A 15,556-nucleotide genomic window follows, 5' to 3' on the forward strand; every position below is an offset into this window, starting at 1 on the left:
GATGTGGGCTCAGTTTATTTTGGATGCAGCAGAAATGTACATATTTTTGATATGAGAGATGGATTCCTTGATGAACCACACTACTCATAATCAGGGCAAGACTCTTACACAATTAAGTAAAAACCTCACAGTGTTATAATTGCATGCTCCCTACTTTGTTTGTGCCTAAAGCTGGCCCAGATGATGAGCTGCAACAGAATGAGATGTTAAATTATCTTGATAACACTATCTAAACCTAGGGAAGGATTGCTTTAGGCACACCTTTGTTCTGTTCACATATCCACCCTGCAAAGTATAAACAGAATAATCAGTCAAAATATAGCAACATGCTGTCCACATCTTGCTTCAGCTGCTTTTCTGAGTGTAAGTTCCTACAGTTGCCAATTAACAGAAAGACAACATATGAATGATATTACAGCTGGTATATTCTTCTGTACATCAAAATCCTTACTCATCTACTCAATTATTCTTTGCATTCTTATTATCTAATATAAAATTGGAGAAACAAATCTGTAGTCATATTATGTAAGGTTTTAGTTATTTTACTTTTCATATTGCTATAGCTAACCAGCTTCAGGTGAGCTCCCAGCTGGACTGAGCATTGCCCTGAGCCAACTTTGTTAGGAAAGAAAACTCATTATGCTATACAAACAAGAATGTGTTAATAAGACATATAGAGGAAACACTGGTCTTATTACTTCTAGATAAAATTTAGCTGTCATTCTTTTTGTCTATGCCTAGTGGGCAGAACAGATATTTCTGAAAATCTCTAGAAGACATTTTGAATGCTCAGAGTAGATTGCTCCAGTTAGCAAATAGAGGAATCTATGTGTGCCAATGCCTACATCACTGTTTAAGAACAGAGTGGTCTTGAGTTTTGATTTTCCAGTATAATCAGAACTGGAATAATTGGAAATCTGCTTGCCTCAACTTGCAGCTTATCCTCTACCTAGGCATTGACGTGGCTAAAGATAAATCTTTAGAAATTCGAAGATGTGGGTTCTTTGGTGCACATGAATTATTGCAGTAATGTAGATTTTCCTTAAATTATTTCTTTGCTTGATTTTAAAAAAATTGGTAGTAAATTTTACAAATTTCCTGTCCCAGGAGCAATAATAAATATATTTTTTTAAATTCTGAGTCTTTTAATATACCTTGTAATAATGTACTTACCAAGAATGGCTACAACAATGTCACTCTTAAGGATTTCAATGGAGCCTCTTGACACAAAATAAAGAGCAGTGAGAACATCTCCACAGTGCACTAAAGTGTCTCCAGGAGGTGCATGTGTTGTCTTAAATTTCATAGCCAAAGCTCGAAGACAGCCTTTACTGGCCCCCCGGAAAGCTTTGCAATTCTGAAGCAAATTTTGGTTGAGGTGCAGACAGATGTCGGCTTGTAAGCATTCTGGAAATCCCTTCAGGACCTGGAAAGACAAGCATAAAGATTTCATGCAAATGCTATGGAAGTTCCTTATATAATTTTTTTTTCTTCCTGGACAAAAATAAAGAAGTGACCTACAAACATGGATCTAAAAGTTGTTAAAATATTAAAATTCAGCAAATTCATATTACAAAGCTTCTACAATGTGAATACTCCTATAAATACTAACCCATATAGTGGTTACAAAATGTGCTATTAAGATTTCTTTCATTACAAGAAAAGATATCAGGGTACATGAATGACTATACTTCAGTAAAATAATAAATAAGACAGTGAAAGGGGAAGTTTTGACTGAATTTCACATATTTGGGCTCATATATCTATTTCCTTTTCATCAATTGTCAAAGTACTACATTTATTGTAAGAGAGGTTTTTGCTGAAATAGCCATGATATTTGTACAATGAGAGCTATCTGAAGAAGATCAGATATTTTTCAGAGAGGGCATTTTTATTAGGATTTTTATGTTAAATACTATCTGAATGCAAGTGTAGGACTTCGATTTTTATCAGAAAAAAAGCAACATGACCTTTTGAAACAACAATGCTGTGCAGATTTACATAGTCAGATGATTTGTTCAGGGCTACTCGCAGTGGTCCTTGCTAATCTTTTACTCAGAACAATAGGAGTTTGCCTGAAGTAGAATCATGGGATTCCTCTTGGGTACCATGGCAACATATTAATTTTGTTTAGAAGGAAAGGAGTTATTTACAATGTGGTCATTATGTGTGAGCTTTCCTAAGTTCTGTAGGATAATACACCTTTGATTCTTTTAGAATCTATAAACATTTCTGCTACTGATTTCATGGGAGTGCTGTGAGTAACTCTGCGTGCTGACATATTATGGCACACCACCTTTCTTTGTTATATCGTGTTACCTGCTGTCAGTGACATGATTGGCTCGTGTGCTTTTGCTAGGGACAGCTACAGCTGTTGCCTATTACTAAAGGCAAAATATGTACTGCTACATATTTTTGCTACAAGTCTTATGAATATGTGAACAGGATGTGTCTCTTTGTTATTAGATCAGTCTATTATTTCATCTTTGTTTATCCTCTGCGCTGTTTTTATATACATTTGTAAACATTTATGCAGAGAAAAGATATATCCAAAATGCATTCACTTGCTGCTATATTGATTTTTACTTCAGCACAAAAAAATCCTGTGCATTCACTCTAATTGCAGAAATATATTCACCACTCATATCCCTTCCTGGTGAAAATGAACATATTTCTCATATGAGTCTTCTGTCCACACAAGCCAAGCTATGTTTTAAAAATGAGATATTAGAAGCTTTAACAGAATTGAAATGGTTCTATGATTGCTAATGGAAATCATTGCTGTGAAATAACAAACAGTGTTGTGACACACATATATAGAACAAATTTTTGAGCCTTATGGCATTACCACATGAAATTTATACATCATCAGAAAAAGCCAGCATTCAACAACACTAAGCAAAAGAAAATATGATAAATGAAAAGCTTCTGTGGCATCACTCTGTTTTAAGTATCTAACACATAACTAGAAATAGCTTAGTATCCAATTATGCTTTTTAATATAATGTAATTATATTGAAATATAAAGTGTAGCTTGTAGGAACTTATTTGCTCAATAATACTGAAAAACTGAGAAACAAATATGTTCACCAAATGAAACAGGAGAAGAAAAATTGTGTTTATTTTTAAATTGTTCTCTAGTCATGTGAGTATAAAATACCTATTTTTAATTAATTTGTTTGCTATGTATGTATCTGAATACAATTTAGATGAGCTCCATTTTTTATAGGATATGAAATAGGAAATGTATTTTGAATTCAGAAGTACTTACAAAAAAGTGTGTTTGAATTGTTAGGAAGTCATGAACACTGAAATTACACTTAGAATAAATAGTTTTCATTTTTCACATCAGCCGTTTATCTGATTTTCAAGGGATTGTATTTTACCATTAAGCAAAACCCATGCAGACAATGTGTGTTAGTTTATATTTCTGAAGATACTTTGTATATTCCCTTATAGAAACAATTGTTTTTATAATTAATTTATATTTGTCATGAAACTGTTCTAAAATATTTGCATATCAGTTGATAGTTATTTAAATGTCAATGACATCTGAAAGATACCAGCCTCTTTTCAAGCATGTGTGACTAAAAAAGTCCCTGCTCCATGGAGCTTACACTCTAAAGTAGTTTTATACATCAGAGATGAAAGACATCTACTCTTTAATATCACAGTTTTAAAATGCCTAAAAAGAAGATTAAATAACATTGTTTTCCAATGGAGATTATTCCATTAATACAAGCTTAGAAGTTCAATAAAGAAGCTGATTGGAAAATAAATTTGTTAAAACAATGGCAAAACCTACATTACCAAAAAGAGCTTACCATATTTCACACATTGTGTGTAGTGAGGTGTTCAATCTAAGTCCAGTAGGTGACATAACACAGAATTTGATGTTTCCAGACTAAGTTTTATGCTCTGCAGTACATACATTTTGCCAACACAAACTCTCAAATATTTGTTACATTCATTCTCATATTCTGATTTTCATTACTGAATTTTTTTAAAATTATGTTATAATGTGAGAATCAACATCAACATCAAATTTGTACACACTCTGCCTGTATCAAATATTGAAAAGTCATACATACAGTCTTCAAAATAAAAAAATCGAAAATTATGAAATTAGAACTGCTGTTTAATAATATTATTATTCATTAAAATCCCAAACCAAATAAATAATTTAAATACAAATTTGAGTTTCAATTGTTCCATTGTTTCCTAACATATTTCTATTGTTATACACAATATCTTCTCAGTGCGACTTCACAGGGCCCTGGTGAGAAAAATCTTGGATTCTCATGGTTAGAATCATGTTTGAAATCAGAACTCATGCATAATTCAAGAAATACACACAGATATTTTTAAAAATACATGTAATAAGACATAATATCAGCTTTAGCCCTCATCCCTTGACAAAGAAAAAGTAAAGGAAAATCAGTTAAGATGCTGTGACCACAGGCTCCAGTTGTCTGTCATTGATAGCAAATCCAAGTTCAGTTATCTCTTCCTGTTTGGAATAAAACTTACTTCACATCAAATAACATTGATTTATCTAGGTGGCATGCTTACAGAGGAGGATAATGTCATCCAGAGAGATGTAAAACATTTTACATAGAATAAGTGATTGTTTTGTGAGTATAGTAGGGATATGATTCATACTGCCTTGAAGAATATGGTCTTTTTACGAGGAGAGGGAGTCCAGCTTCATTAATTTCTTTTCTCGGGATGTCAGCAAGGTACCACACATTTATCAGGCACATTAGTGACAACAGATATGGACACATATTTTTGCCTTAATCTCAGGCAACAAGCAACTGTTTGGAGCAAAGATAACCTTGGGTTTTTTTTGATAAATTATAAAATTCATTACAATTTTTAGTTTTTTGATCTGCAGTTCTGGAACAGGTATTGACATATGTCTCACAGAAAATATTTAGAAAGTATTTAACCTGAAGCAAACCGGGATATTAGCTACAATAATTTTCATTAAATATGGAAATACCACATTCCGTACCAACAAAACCACAGAATGAGTGAGGTTGGAAATGATCTTGTTGGAAAGATCATGTGGTCCATCCTCCCTGCTCAAGGAGGTGTACCTAGAGCTGGTAGCCAGGGTGATGCTAACATGTCTTTCAAATACCTCCAAGGACAGAGATGCCCCAACCTCTCTGGGCAACCTCTACCAGTGCTCAGTTATCCTCACAGTAAAAATGTGTTTCCTGGTGTTTGGTTAACACCTTCAGTTTCAGTTTGTGACCATTACCTCTGCTCCTGTCACTGGGCACCACTGAAATTAAACTTCTTCCACATTTTTTACACCCTCCCTTCAGGTATTTGTTCACATTGATATGATCCTCTGTGAGCCTTAATTTCTCCCATCTGGCTGAATTCCAGTTCTCTCAGCCTTTCCTACTATGAGAGATTCTCCAGTGCTTGTAGTCTTACAATAACAGATGCTGCTTTAATTCTGCATATAATTTTCTGTCACATATTTTCTCTGCTGAAGTATAGGTGGGATCATTAAATACCAAGCAGATGTTGAAGAGAGCATGAGAGGGCTCTTGTGTTGTGCTGTGTTTGGGGTGTGTTGAAACTAGTGACTGATGCTTTCTTGTCCTAGAACCAGTCAGACTTGTTTAGGAGTGGCAGGTGCCCAGCATATAGAGGGAAAGATAAAGGGAGACTCTCAAGTTCATCTGAGAATTTAAGATGGCATAAACTGAAAGAGGATTCTTGTCCTTCTCCACTTTGTTTGATTATTCCTGCCTTGTCATGATCTCTCCTTGCGAAATGGTTTGAGAAACTGATCCATATAAAAAATTAACACAGCAAAAAATTTGAGCAGCTGAGGGTATAAAGAGGCAGGAGTAAATACACTTTGTGTCTGACCATACATACTTAATATCTATTTGGTTCTCACTTTCATAAGAGAGATCTCAGGCTATGTTGACACGGGCATCACTAAATGCTGAATAAAGTTCTCTAAATATTTGAATAATAAAATTTGAACTTTATATTAAAACCTTTTATTTTTATTAACCTTTCATCTTAGTTTGTTCAGAAAGAATTAGTGAAATTAATTAATATTAATGAATATATTTGGTGAAATAACCTATTATTTAATTTTCATCTTTTTGACAGACACCTAATTTTAAGGCTAACTTGGTACTCTTTAGGTGCACAAATTGCACTGCTTAGATTTTGGATTAGGATCTCTGTCCCCCAATAGCTGTTTCCTCTGATGGAGAATAGTGTAGGATATAGATCCATCACAAACATTTGACTCTTGTAATTGAAGAACATCATCTAGGCTAAACATTTCTGTAATTCAGCAATTTTATTTCTAGAAAGAATTTTGAATTTACTATTCAATATTACCGTGATAATTGATTACATAAATTAATTATTTCTGTAAGTAGAAGGTTGAAACATTTCCAAGCATTTTCAGCATTTAGAAAAGAAAGATCAGGGTCACAGCTGGCAATAATACTGCTCCAGAAGCTTTTGGGCTCCACATAGCAAAAAAATACTTCTGAAAAATCCTCTTTGTACAGAATGATTTTTTTAATGTTCTGTATGTTTCCTTTCAACAACTGGGAGAGAAGAGAAGCAGTATGTCATAATGAGCTAATTCACCTTTCAATTTTATATTGAAGTCTGACAACCTTATCAAGATTAGGATCTTTTTTTTTCAGTCATTGCCACAACACAGATGTGTGACATCTTTATGCTGGAATTAGTAAAGCTGCAGTAGACCATTCTTCTACAGTCCTATTACAGTTAATGGGTACATCTGAAAAGTGATCCCTGCGATACGATAAGTTGCTGAACACAGGCAGATGGAAAATTATTAGAGTTTCTTCACCTATTGATTCCCTTACTGAGAGAAAAGTTTTAAGTCTGTAGAGGTTGAAGATTGATCAGATCTGTATATCATATTTCAAAAAAAAATGATAGTTGAAAAATTAAATGCTCTTGTTGAAATTTTAGACTAGAAAATACAATGCACTGAGAAACTGATAAAGCATTATTTAGAAATAGATGGACATCCTTGAGAATATTTTGTTAATAAAGTCTTATTTTCTATAACTCAGTCCAAATGAGGCTATCACATTTTTAAAGTTGTCTTTTTTAGAAAATTAAACAATTATGGCTAATCATAAGGTGCTGTGTGGCTGGTTTATATGTCATGATTTCTGTTCTGACTTATAGGCAAATAGCAGTACCAAGTCCCTGCATGATTACATATTCCCTTGGTTTAAGAATTTACTTCTACGTTTTGTTCCAAACACATCTAATTTGCATTAGTCTTTTGATGGTACAAAGAATTTCTCCTTGCTGTTTTTGAAATTCTAATTTACTTCTCTAATCCTCTGCTTCAAATATATTGATGGCACTGGTTCTATTGCTAAAACTGGTTTTGTTGTAAGAAGTGATCACAGTGGGAGAAAAAGCAAGAACGAAAAAAATGTAGTGATATCAACCAGGTGTCATGGGCAACTTCTTACAAAAGAAGACTGTTCAAGGCAATGGTGAACCTGGTCTTTATTTGCTACTATAGAATTGCTGGTTCAAGATAGGTGTGTGTTCTACTGTACTTGTATGATCAGAGTGGCCAAGACAGTTATCACAACAGTAAAATTAACCATTTACTTGGATGCTTGCAGGAGAAATCATACATTATTCATAATAATTCTGACTTGCTCTCCCCTTTCATGCTATTTGACAAAACTCAAACCAAAAAGACATCTGTCCCACACCCAATTTTTAAATTAATGTTTACACTGAGCTAAATACTTTTCAGCTTGTCTCACTTAGTTACTTCTATGAACTCTTTTCAAATGTAAAATAAACCAGTAAAGCTATTTCAGATGCACAGAAGATCCATGGAAAGAAAGGGTGGGACAGGATTGTAAAAAATACATGCATGACTTAAAAAAAAAATCTCAAACACTAAATAATTGATCTTTTTAGGGTAAGCATCATAGGCATGCTATTATCAGTGCTGGACTGATAATATAGGAATAAAAGAGGAAAAAGAAGGCAAGAAGAATTTAGGGAAACTAGAACAGGATAATTGAAAATATTACAAGAATTGGAATCTTTGGGACTGGTGACAACTTTAATGAAACAATATGCAATATAAACTTTTTTTTTTTTTTTTGTAATTTGACTTTGCCAGTGTATATCACAGGGACATGATTTAAATTATGCTTATTCTATGAACTCAAGATTTTTTATCCAGATTAAAATAAATCCCAAATCCTGTTTATCCAGTCCATGCATAATTATGTGGAACAGTTTGTAACCAAAATACATTATGTAATGAAATATAATCAAAAATATGTAGAAATGTAGCAGAAGGGAGCAAATGAACAAATAAACAAGGTCTCAGCATATTTCACTTGCAGGTCTTTAAAGCTAATTTTAAGTTTAACCTTTTCAAATAAACATACAATATTATCTTCTGGTTTACATTCTAAGGTGTAGAATTTTGTTTAGAAAATCAAGTTTAGTCTTAGTACACAATTACTCCTGAGATTAAGAGGGTTTCTATTTTATATATTTTTTTTATATTTTATTTTACACTTTTCCTGGATTCTTAAATATATTACCGAAGATAACGTAAAGTATTTTTGAAACATATTCTCCATGTTATTTATATATATATATATGTAAGTATATGTGTATATGTTGCATGTACATATATATATATATATATATATATATATATATATATAATGTAAATTATTATGCACTTCATATTTCAAAGGAGAAAGGGAACTACATTTTTGATTTTTTTTTTCAGCTTTCAGTCATGAAATGAAAAAAAAAAAGAGATATTGGATGAAATTCTGCCTTCAGAATTCACAAAAAAATCCAAGTAGACATGGGTAGGAGTCAAACACATTTGTTTGAGGACAATATTAGTCCTTTGTTCTGTAAATGCAAATATTTCATGCAAAATTAAGTAAAAAAACACATGCAAGTCCAACTCATATGCACATGGCTAATAGCCAAGAAAACTTAATTGGTGCGTGTGTTAACATGCATATATGGTGTAAACCAAGAGCATTCACACAAAAGAAAATGCAGAATGATCAGCAGCATGACAACTTTGTCAGTGACATTCCTACAGAGCAACTATCTAATGCAAACCATTATGCACATGACCTTTTTTGGGTAGAGAAGCATGACTTGAGTTGTGGGGTAAAACAGTGATTAATAAACATGGTTAGATTAGCATTTTTTAATGTCTGATTTTTAGTAACCGTTTTGCCCCACATCTGATTCTGCTTGGATTATTTCCCTTTGCTATCTACCCCTTCATCATGCAAAAATTTACAATTAAAATTAGAAAGCATTGAACAAGCTCTAAACCCAACAGATAACATGGATATTCTTCACACTTTATACTGGAATTAAATTTGATATAAATACCTCCTGCTCTTACCAGTGGGTGGTGTTATTCCATGTATTTAGGTGTGAAGCAGACAGGAAAGAGATAAATCTTTCATAAGTACAATGTAAATCACACAATTCTTATATTATCCTTGTACTAAGTGTAATACATTCAAACTCTTAAAGGAAATAAGGTGACATAAAACTTGAGGGATAGAACTGTGAACAGAATAAGGAATAAAATACAATGAAACAAGATACTAAACTTGAGGGTTTTTCCACACTTTATTAAAAACAAATCCTCCATACTGCCTCACAATCATATTGCAGAATATGGGCTATTTAATCCATGTAATTGTTATTTCACATTCATGAAAAATCCAAGGCTAATTCCCATACACCAGTTTCCAAATTATGCAATTTTTCATGTGACAACATTCAGTTATAGTTACTATTTCATGTGAACCACACCCATTAGTGGTAATGAATTAGTTAAGGCATATATGACTTGATAATATCTTCAGAAATAATTCAGTGAGCTGCTTTAGGCTTAGGTTGTACACACCTTCAGTTTAATGGCCTGATCCTGCAAGGTGCTGAGCACCCCACAATTCCATTGCCATCAGAAGGAATTAGGGCTATTCAGTGCCACACAGGATGAAGCAACTGATGCTGCCTTCCACTGCAGTAATCCCCAGCAGAGGTTTATACAATTGTCCTTGCCCTGCTCTGGACATATTATCCCTCCGGAGGGAACACATGGAAGTAGCAGGTGAAGCCAAATATATTAGTTTTCTATTGTATTTTTAAGATCTGCTTTACTTAATGGTAATCATAAAGTCAAACTGTCAGCGATTCACCATTATAAAAGATTTTAATCAAGACCATTTTTCTGTTTGCTGCATAAAAATGTTGTACTCTGACAGTCATTCAGAAATGTATGTATAGATATCACATGAAAGCTGTTTGAATGTATGTCAAAATTTTGCAAATTGATTTCTTGCTAAATTGTTACAGAAGTGCACAGTGATTTTCTTGTTCTTGACAGCTTTCTGGAGAGTTCTGCAGTTTCTAATCTGCAGCTCTGAATACATCTGGAAAGCATCCCTACAGAGACACAGATTCACAGGTCCTTAAGATGTACAATGCCATCAGGGTCTTCAAACGGATGTTGACTTTTCTGAAAAAATATTTCTATCTCCAGAAAATAAGACAGAGGTATAGATGCTTACTTTTGTTCACTAGCAGTTTGTTATTCTTTTTTAGCTAGCCATGTATTTATAGAAGGAGAGATTACAGGGGATTTTTTATCAAAACCAGAAAAAATGAGTGCTACTCCTTGTCAGTTCCAGAAAAGAGTTTCTGTAGATGACTAAATGGTTAGTAGTACTGCCTAGATTTTCAGTGCAGAATTACATGGTTGTGAATACAAGTGAATTACTTTTTAGACTATCATGTGATACAAATATTTCCCTTTGAAAAGAGCAGCTAAACCTGCCTGCTCCTCTCCTCAACCCATTCCCAATACATCTGTTCTAGATTACATGGAAGGATTTGGAAAAAGAATTGACCAGCACAGGTTTTATAAAACAGTAGCTCTGTAGATATCAATACAGCTACTCTTGTTTGATACTGGAAGTGACAATCAGGGCGAAGAACAAAGATCTAGAACACCTATGTCTGAAATAAGAAACCTATATATTTTTTTTACTCTGTTTAAGCTTACAGAAGTCACCTACAGTTCCCAAGCTTTCCTATACACAGTGAGGATATAAATTGCTGATACACCTGGCAGTAACCTAGGCATTGAAATGTTTGTATGACAAACATGTAGTGGCTTGATTGTAAGCAACCGAGGTATATATCCACCTTCTTAAGCTTGTACTTTTACAGCTTATAAATGCTAAAGACTTAAAGTCTCTTTCTAATTTCTCATGCATTTATCTATTGCTCTGCATGTCTGCCTGAAAAACAGAAGAACATACCATATTCATGTCAATGCCATTGGTGTATGTCCACGCATGCTGGAAGTATTCCTCCAGTCGCTGCCGCAGAGGGTTCGGGATCTGATGAAAGCGTATGAACTCCTTCACTCGCAGCATCTGCATGTGGTACCGTGCAGTTCCCGAGTAGAGTCTTTGGATTATTGCGGATACGTTTCCAAAAATGCTAGCGTACATTAATGCTGGATTAAAGACAAACAAAACTTACTTAAGTCATGTCATTGGGCTTTGCAGATGAATACGGCTAAGCAAAAGTTAAGAACAAAGTGAAGAATTAAAAAGGTATGCATATATTTATAGGTTCAATTTAAAATAGAAAAATAAAATATAATAATGATTAGCCAAATCTGATGGGATATAATTTCCTAAATCCACTCCAAACTCACTTTCTTACCTTATACAGGATTTGCCTACAGACACTGATATACAACACAGATATTCTGACAGTTTGGGTAACAGATTTTGAGTAGACAAGCAACTTGATTACTTCCTGACACTGAATGAGTCACAACAAATTTTTGCATACAACATTCCTTTCCCTAGGAAGTTGCCCTTCCGGCTGCATGCTTATAATCTTATTAGTTTAGAATATTAAGCCATTTGCTCAAAGATAGAGAGGAAAAAAATATCAAAATCCATGATAAAATTACTTACATCCAATCAACATGACACAGATGGAAAAGATTTTCTCTGAGTTGGTGTTTGGAGACACATTTCCAAATCCTACACTTGTCAGACTGCTGAAGGTAAAATAAAGTGCTGTAACATATTTGTCCTTGATAGATGGTCCAGAGCTTGCATCACTCTTATTGTAATGCTTTCCTAGTTGTTCTCCTAAAGAATCCAACCAACCAATCTTGTGAGCCAAGTAAGGTCTTTCTACATTTCCAATGGCATACCAAATGCAAGCAAGCCAGTGTGCAATTAGTGCAAATATGCACATGAGGAGCATCAGAACTGCAGCACCATATTCGGAGTATCTGTCCAGTTTCCGTGCTACCCTCACCAAACGCAGCAGTCTAGCTGTCTTCAGAAGGCCTATTAATGTAGTTGTCTGTAAAAATAAGATAGAAATTAATTTTCTCTGCAGGCAAATGTACTCTCATGAATAGTAAGCATGAATAAACCACTACAAATTCAATTTTTCTGGGGAATCAACACAAAAAGTAGAAGAACCCATTTCAATGTAAATTTAATCTTATTTTCTTTAAGCTATCAATTTAATTATAAAACTAGGGAAGAAAAAAAAAATCTACATTTAAAATCAAGATATATTGAAATTGTCATTATGTACTAAATACCCTTTCATGTTGAATATTTTACTTGATCTGGTCTCTTTAGTTGACCATAATGGATTTAAATCCATTATGATCCAATAGCTTAATGATTTTTTAACATGATAAAGTGTGTAAATTATTTGAACTACTCATAATTATATGGCTGTCCACACAGATAATAAGTATTCGTGAAGAAAGTTGTATGACTGTATTTGATCCTGACTTAGAAACTGCTTACGATGCTCTGACACACATATTATAGAAAAGAGAAGTAATAGGGCAGAAGTGTTCCAAAGAGTATATCTACAAGATTCCTCCTGTTTGTAATGGTAAAAGCATTCATACAGATGAAAGAAGATAAAGCGCTGTGAACAGAACATCATGGAAAAATCCAGATGAATCTTTTTGCATCTTGTAAGTGTGGTGTCAAAAGTCAGTAATAAAAGTACTACACCATTAGAAAAATAAATTGGAGAAGTTTAAAGCAGGAATGTATTTCAAAATTTTTAGTGCAGACGTGTTATTATCCATTGCAGCCTCTTTGAGGCTTTGACCTTTTTAAAGGGACCTAGAGGTGATTAATATAAGTTTAAAGTTTCAATTAGTAAATAATTTTTATACTTGCTAATTCCTTGTAGAAGAAATAGACAGCATTATTAAGAGGAACAAATGGATTAAAAATACCTAAGATACCTTTTTCCCTTGAATTAAGTCTGAACATATATTAAAGTATTCAGTAAATGCCAAGAATGCCAAGAGTGCATACATCTTTAATGGTTTTGTTGTTTGTTTGTTTGGTTTGGTTTTTTTTGGCTGTTTTTTTTTTTTTTTTTTTTTTTTTAACATGCATGTATATTACATGACGCTTAATAGGAAAAGTTTTCCAAGCCCCACAAACCACTCTGACAGTAGTATGCATCACATTAAAGCTTTTTTCTTCAAAAAGTACTAGACTAGATTTTATGTTTCATTAAATCTTCATGTTTACCAAGTTTCTGAGTAAAGCCCCAAAACTCTTGGAACAAAACAAGTCTTTCTTGGCTGCAATTCTCAGTGGACAATTCAATAAATCATTCATATTTTCTGAGTAAATGAGCAAGAGGGTAGTGTATGGTAACATTCCTTAGTTCAGTTTAACACCCCAAATAATAACTTCAGGGTGAATTTCTCATTACCACATAAAGAAGGTTTGTGACCTCAATAGTCTGAAAGACCACACCCTTCAAAATGAAAGACCACACCCTTCAAAACCCTAGTCTATGCCTAGGCTGAGATTCAGAAACATGCAGATATTGTGATTAGGTTACTTTTTCTTTGTAGGTAGATCAGGCTTATACATTTATGATCCCTTAAGAAAAGCTAAGATTTGTTTTTAGTGAGATGTTTAAAATGTTCTATCACAGATGTAGTCATATCTCTACATCATGCAAGAGACGACATATTCATAACTCTTCCCCTTAAATAGATCAGATGGTAGATTGTTAATATACAGTCATCACTGTTCCACCACATTCTTTAGATGCAACTTGCTAATATTATTCATATTCTGTGTCAATCCTATACTTAAATACATCAGTTTGAGCTCTGGAGTATGTGGAAGGCATATAACAGAAGAAAATTTAATCTCTTCAAGGGTAAAATCATCATGAATGAGACTAGATATGCTTAAAGTATCAAAAAACTCATCCTGAGTTTTAATTTTCTTTAACACAGTGAAGGAGCTTTAACACTAAAGCAGAGCTGGCGGTAGAGGTGACGAGAATGGTCCACAAGTTTTGATGTGCCTTACATGGTGTCCACTTCTCAGCATAGATGTAGCCTTCACAAAGTAATGGTACACCTCCCATGTGTCACTTGGCCAGGGATAGAAGTTCTTGGGTTTAGAACTACGTCTTATGTAATGTAATTTTGTTGGTGTGCTGGAATACTTCGATCAGCACTACACCCAAGGAGGCAGGGGTCCTACTCTATCAGTTATGTTACCCCATCTGGTGCCAACCATTAATATCTGCAAATAGCAATCTGATAGATGCTACTCTCTTTTCTGCATTGCTTGCTTCTCTGTTTTCATCATACCTATCTGCTGGACTACAAGTTCAAGAGTAGGTGGATAATCACATCATATTTTTTTCTTTTCTCTTCTTTCCTCTCCATCTACTCATTATTTTTATCTTCCCAAGAATCATGGAAACCACCCAACTTACACACACACACATAAAAGGAGATAATTATTTACTACAAATCATCATTTTGAGTCTCATTAAACAGAAAAAAAATTAAAATTATATTATTTCCCTACTTTAGAAATTGGAAAGTTAACGGTCTAACTCTGTTGCTTTCTTATGGTTGAAAAAAGTATGGCTCAAATAGAAGCATTTGGATAGTGCTATATGTGGTATTTGGATTATTATCTCCTGCCCTTTCAAAACTCTGTTTGATATCAAGGTGTTTTAAAGCTGCATGAGCACACATGGAGCTCTCTTTAGAGCTTATATTGTTTAATAAAAATACTATTCAGTACAATTTTTCACTGGGGATCTTCTCTGAAGAATCTCTAGATAACAAAAAAGAGCTATTTCACAAAAAAGATAGCTTTCATGACTGAAAAAATTCTATTAAATGAAAAATGCTTCATTCTGTCAGTTTTACATTTACCTCTTCTTGCTAAACAATGAAAAAGGGATCATTGGTGAAATATTAGAGTTAGCAATGTAGGAAGGAAAACTGCAGTGAGTAGCAGCTTAGAAAAGTGATTGACATTCAATACCATGAATGAGAGAAACTGTGATGGCACAGTGAATGGAACATAATCTATATAGCATTGTTACTGCTTAGACAAACAAACCAGCTTCTCCATGTAGAGAAATT

The 15,556-nt window shown here is 33.7% G+C and overlaps 1 protein-coding gene across 4 annotated transcripts in view; it reads right to left on the reverse strand.

Annotated features, from left to right (window-relative positions):
- The window catches only part of KCNH7 (potassium voltage-gated channel subfamily H member 7), a 210,072-nt gene that overhangs the window by 26,863 nt on the left and 167,653 nt on the right, over window positions 1-15,556 (reverse strand). For all 4 annotated transcript variants that reach the window (XM_077784999.1, XM_077784997.1, XM_077784998.1 and 1 more), the window contains 3 exons: window positions 12,066-12,465; window positions 11,394-11,593; window positions 1,174-1,426 (listed from right to left, as the gene is read on the reverse strand). In XM_077784999.1, coding sequence (XP_077641125.1) covers window positions 1,174-1,426; window positions 11,394-11,593; window positions 12,066-12,465 — 853 coding nt within the window. The remainder of the gene's footprint in view (window positions 1-1,173; window positions 1,427-11,393; window positions 11,594-12,065; window positions 12,466-15,556) is intronic.

This window comes from Lonchura striata, chromosome 8 (genome assembly GCF_046129695.1).
Source record: "Lonchura striata isolate bLonStr1 chromosome 8, bLonStr1.mat, whole genome shotgun sequence".
Taxonomy (NCBI): domain Eukaryota; kingdom Metazoa; phylum Chordata; class Aves; order Passeriformes; family Estrildidae; genus Lonchura; species Lonchura striata.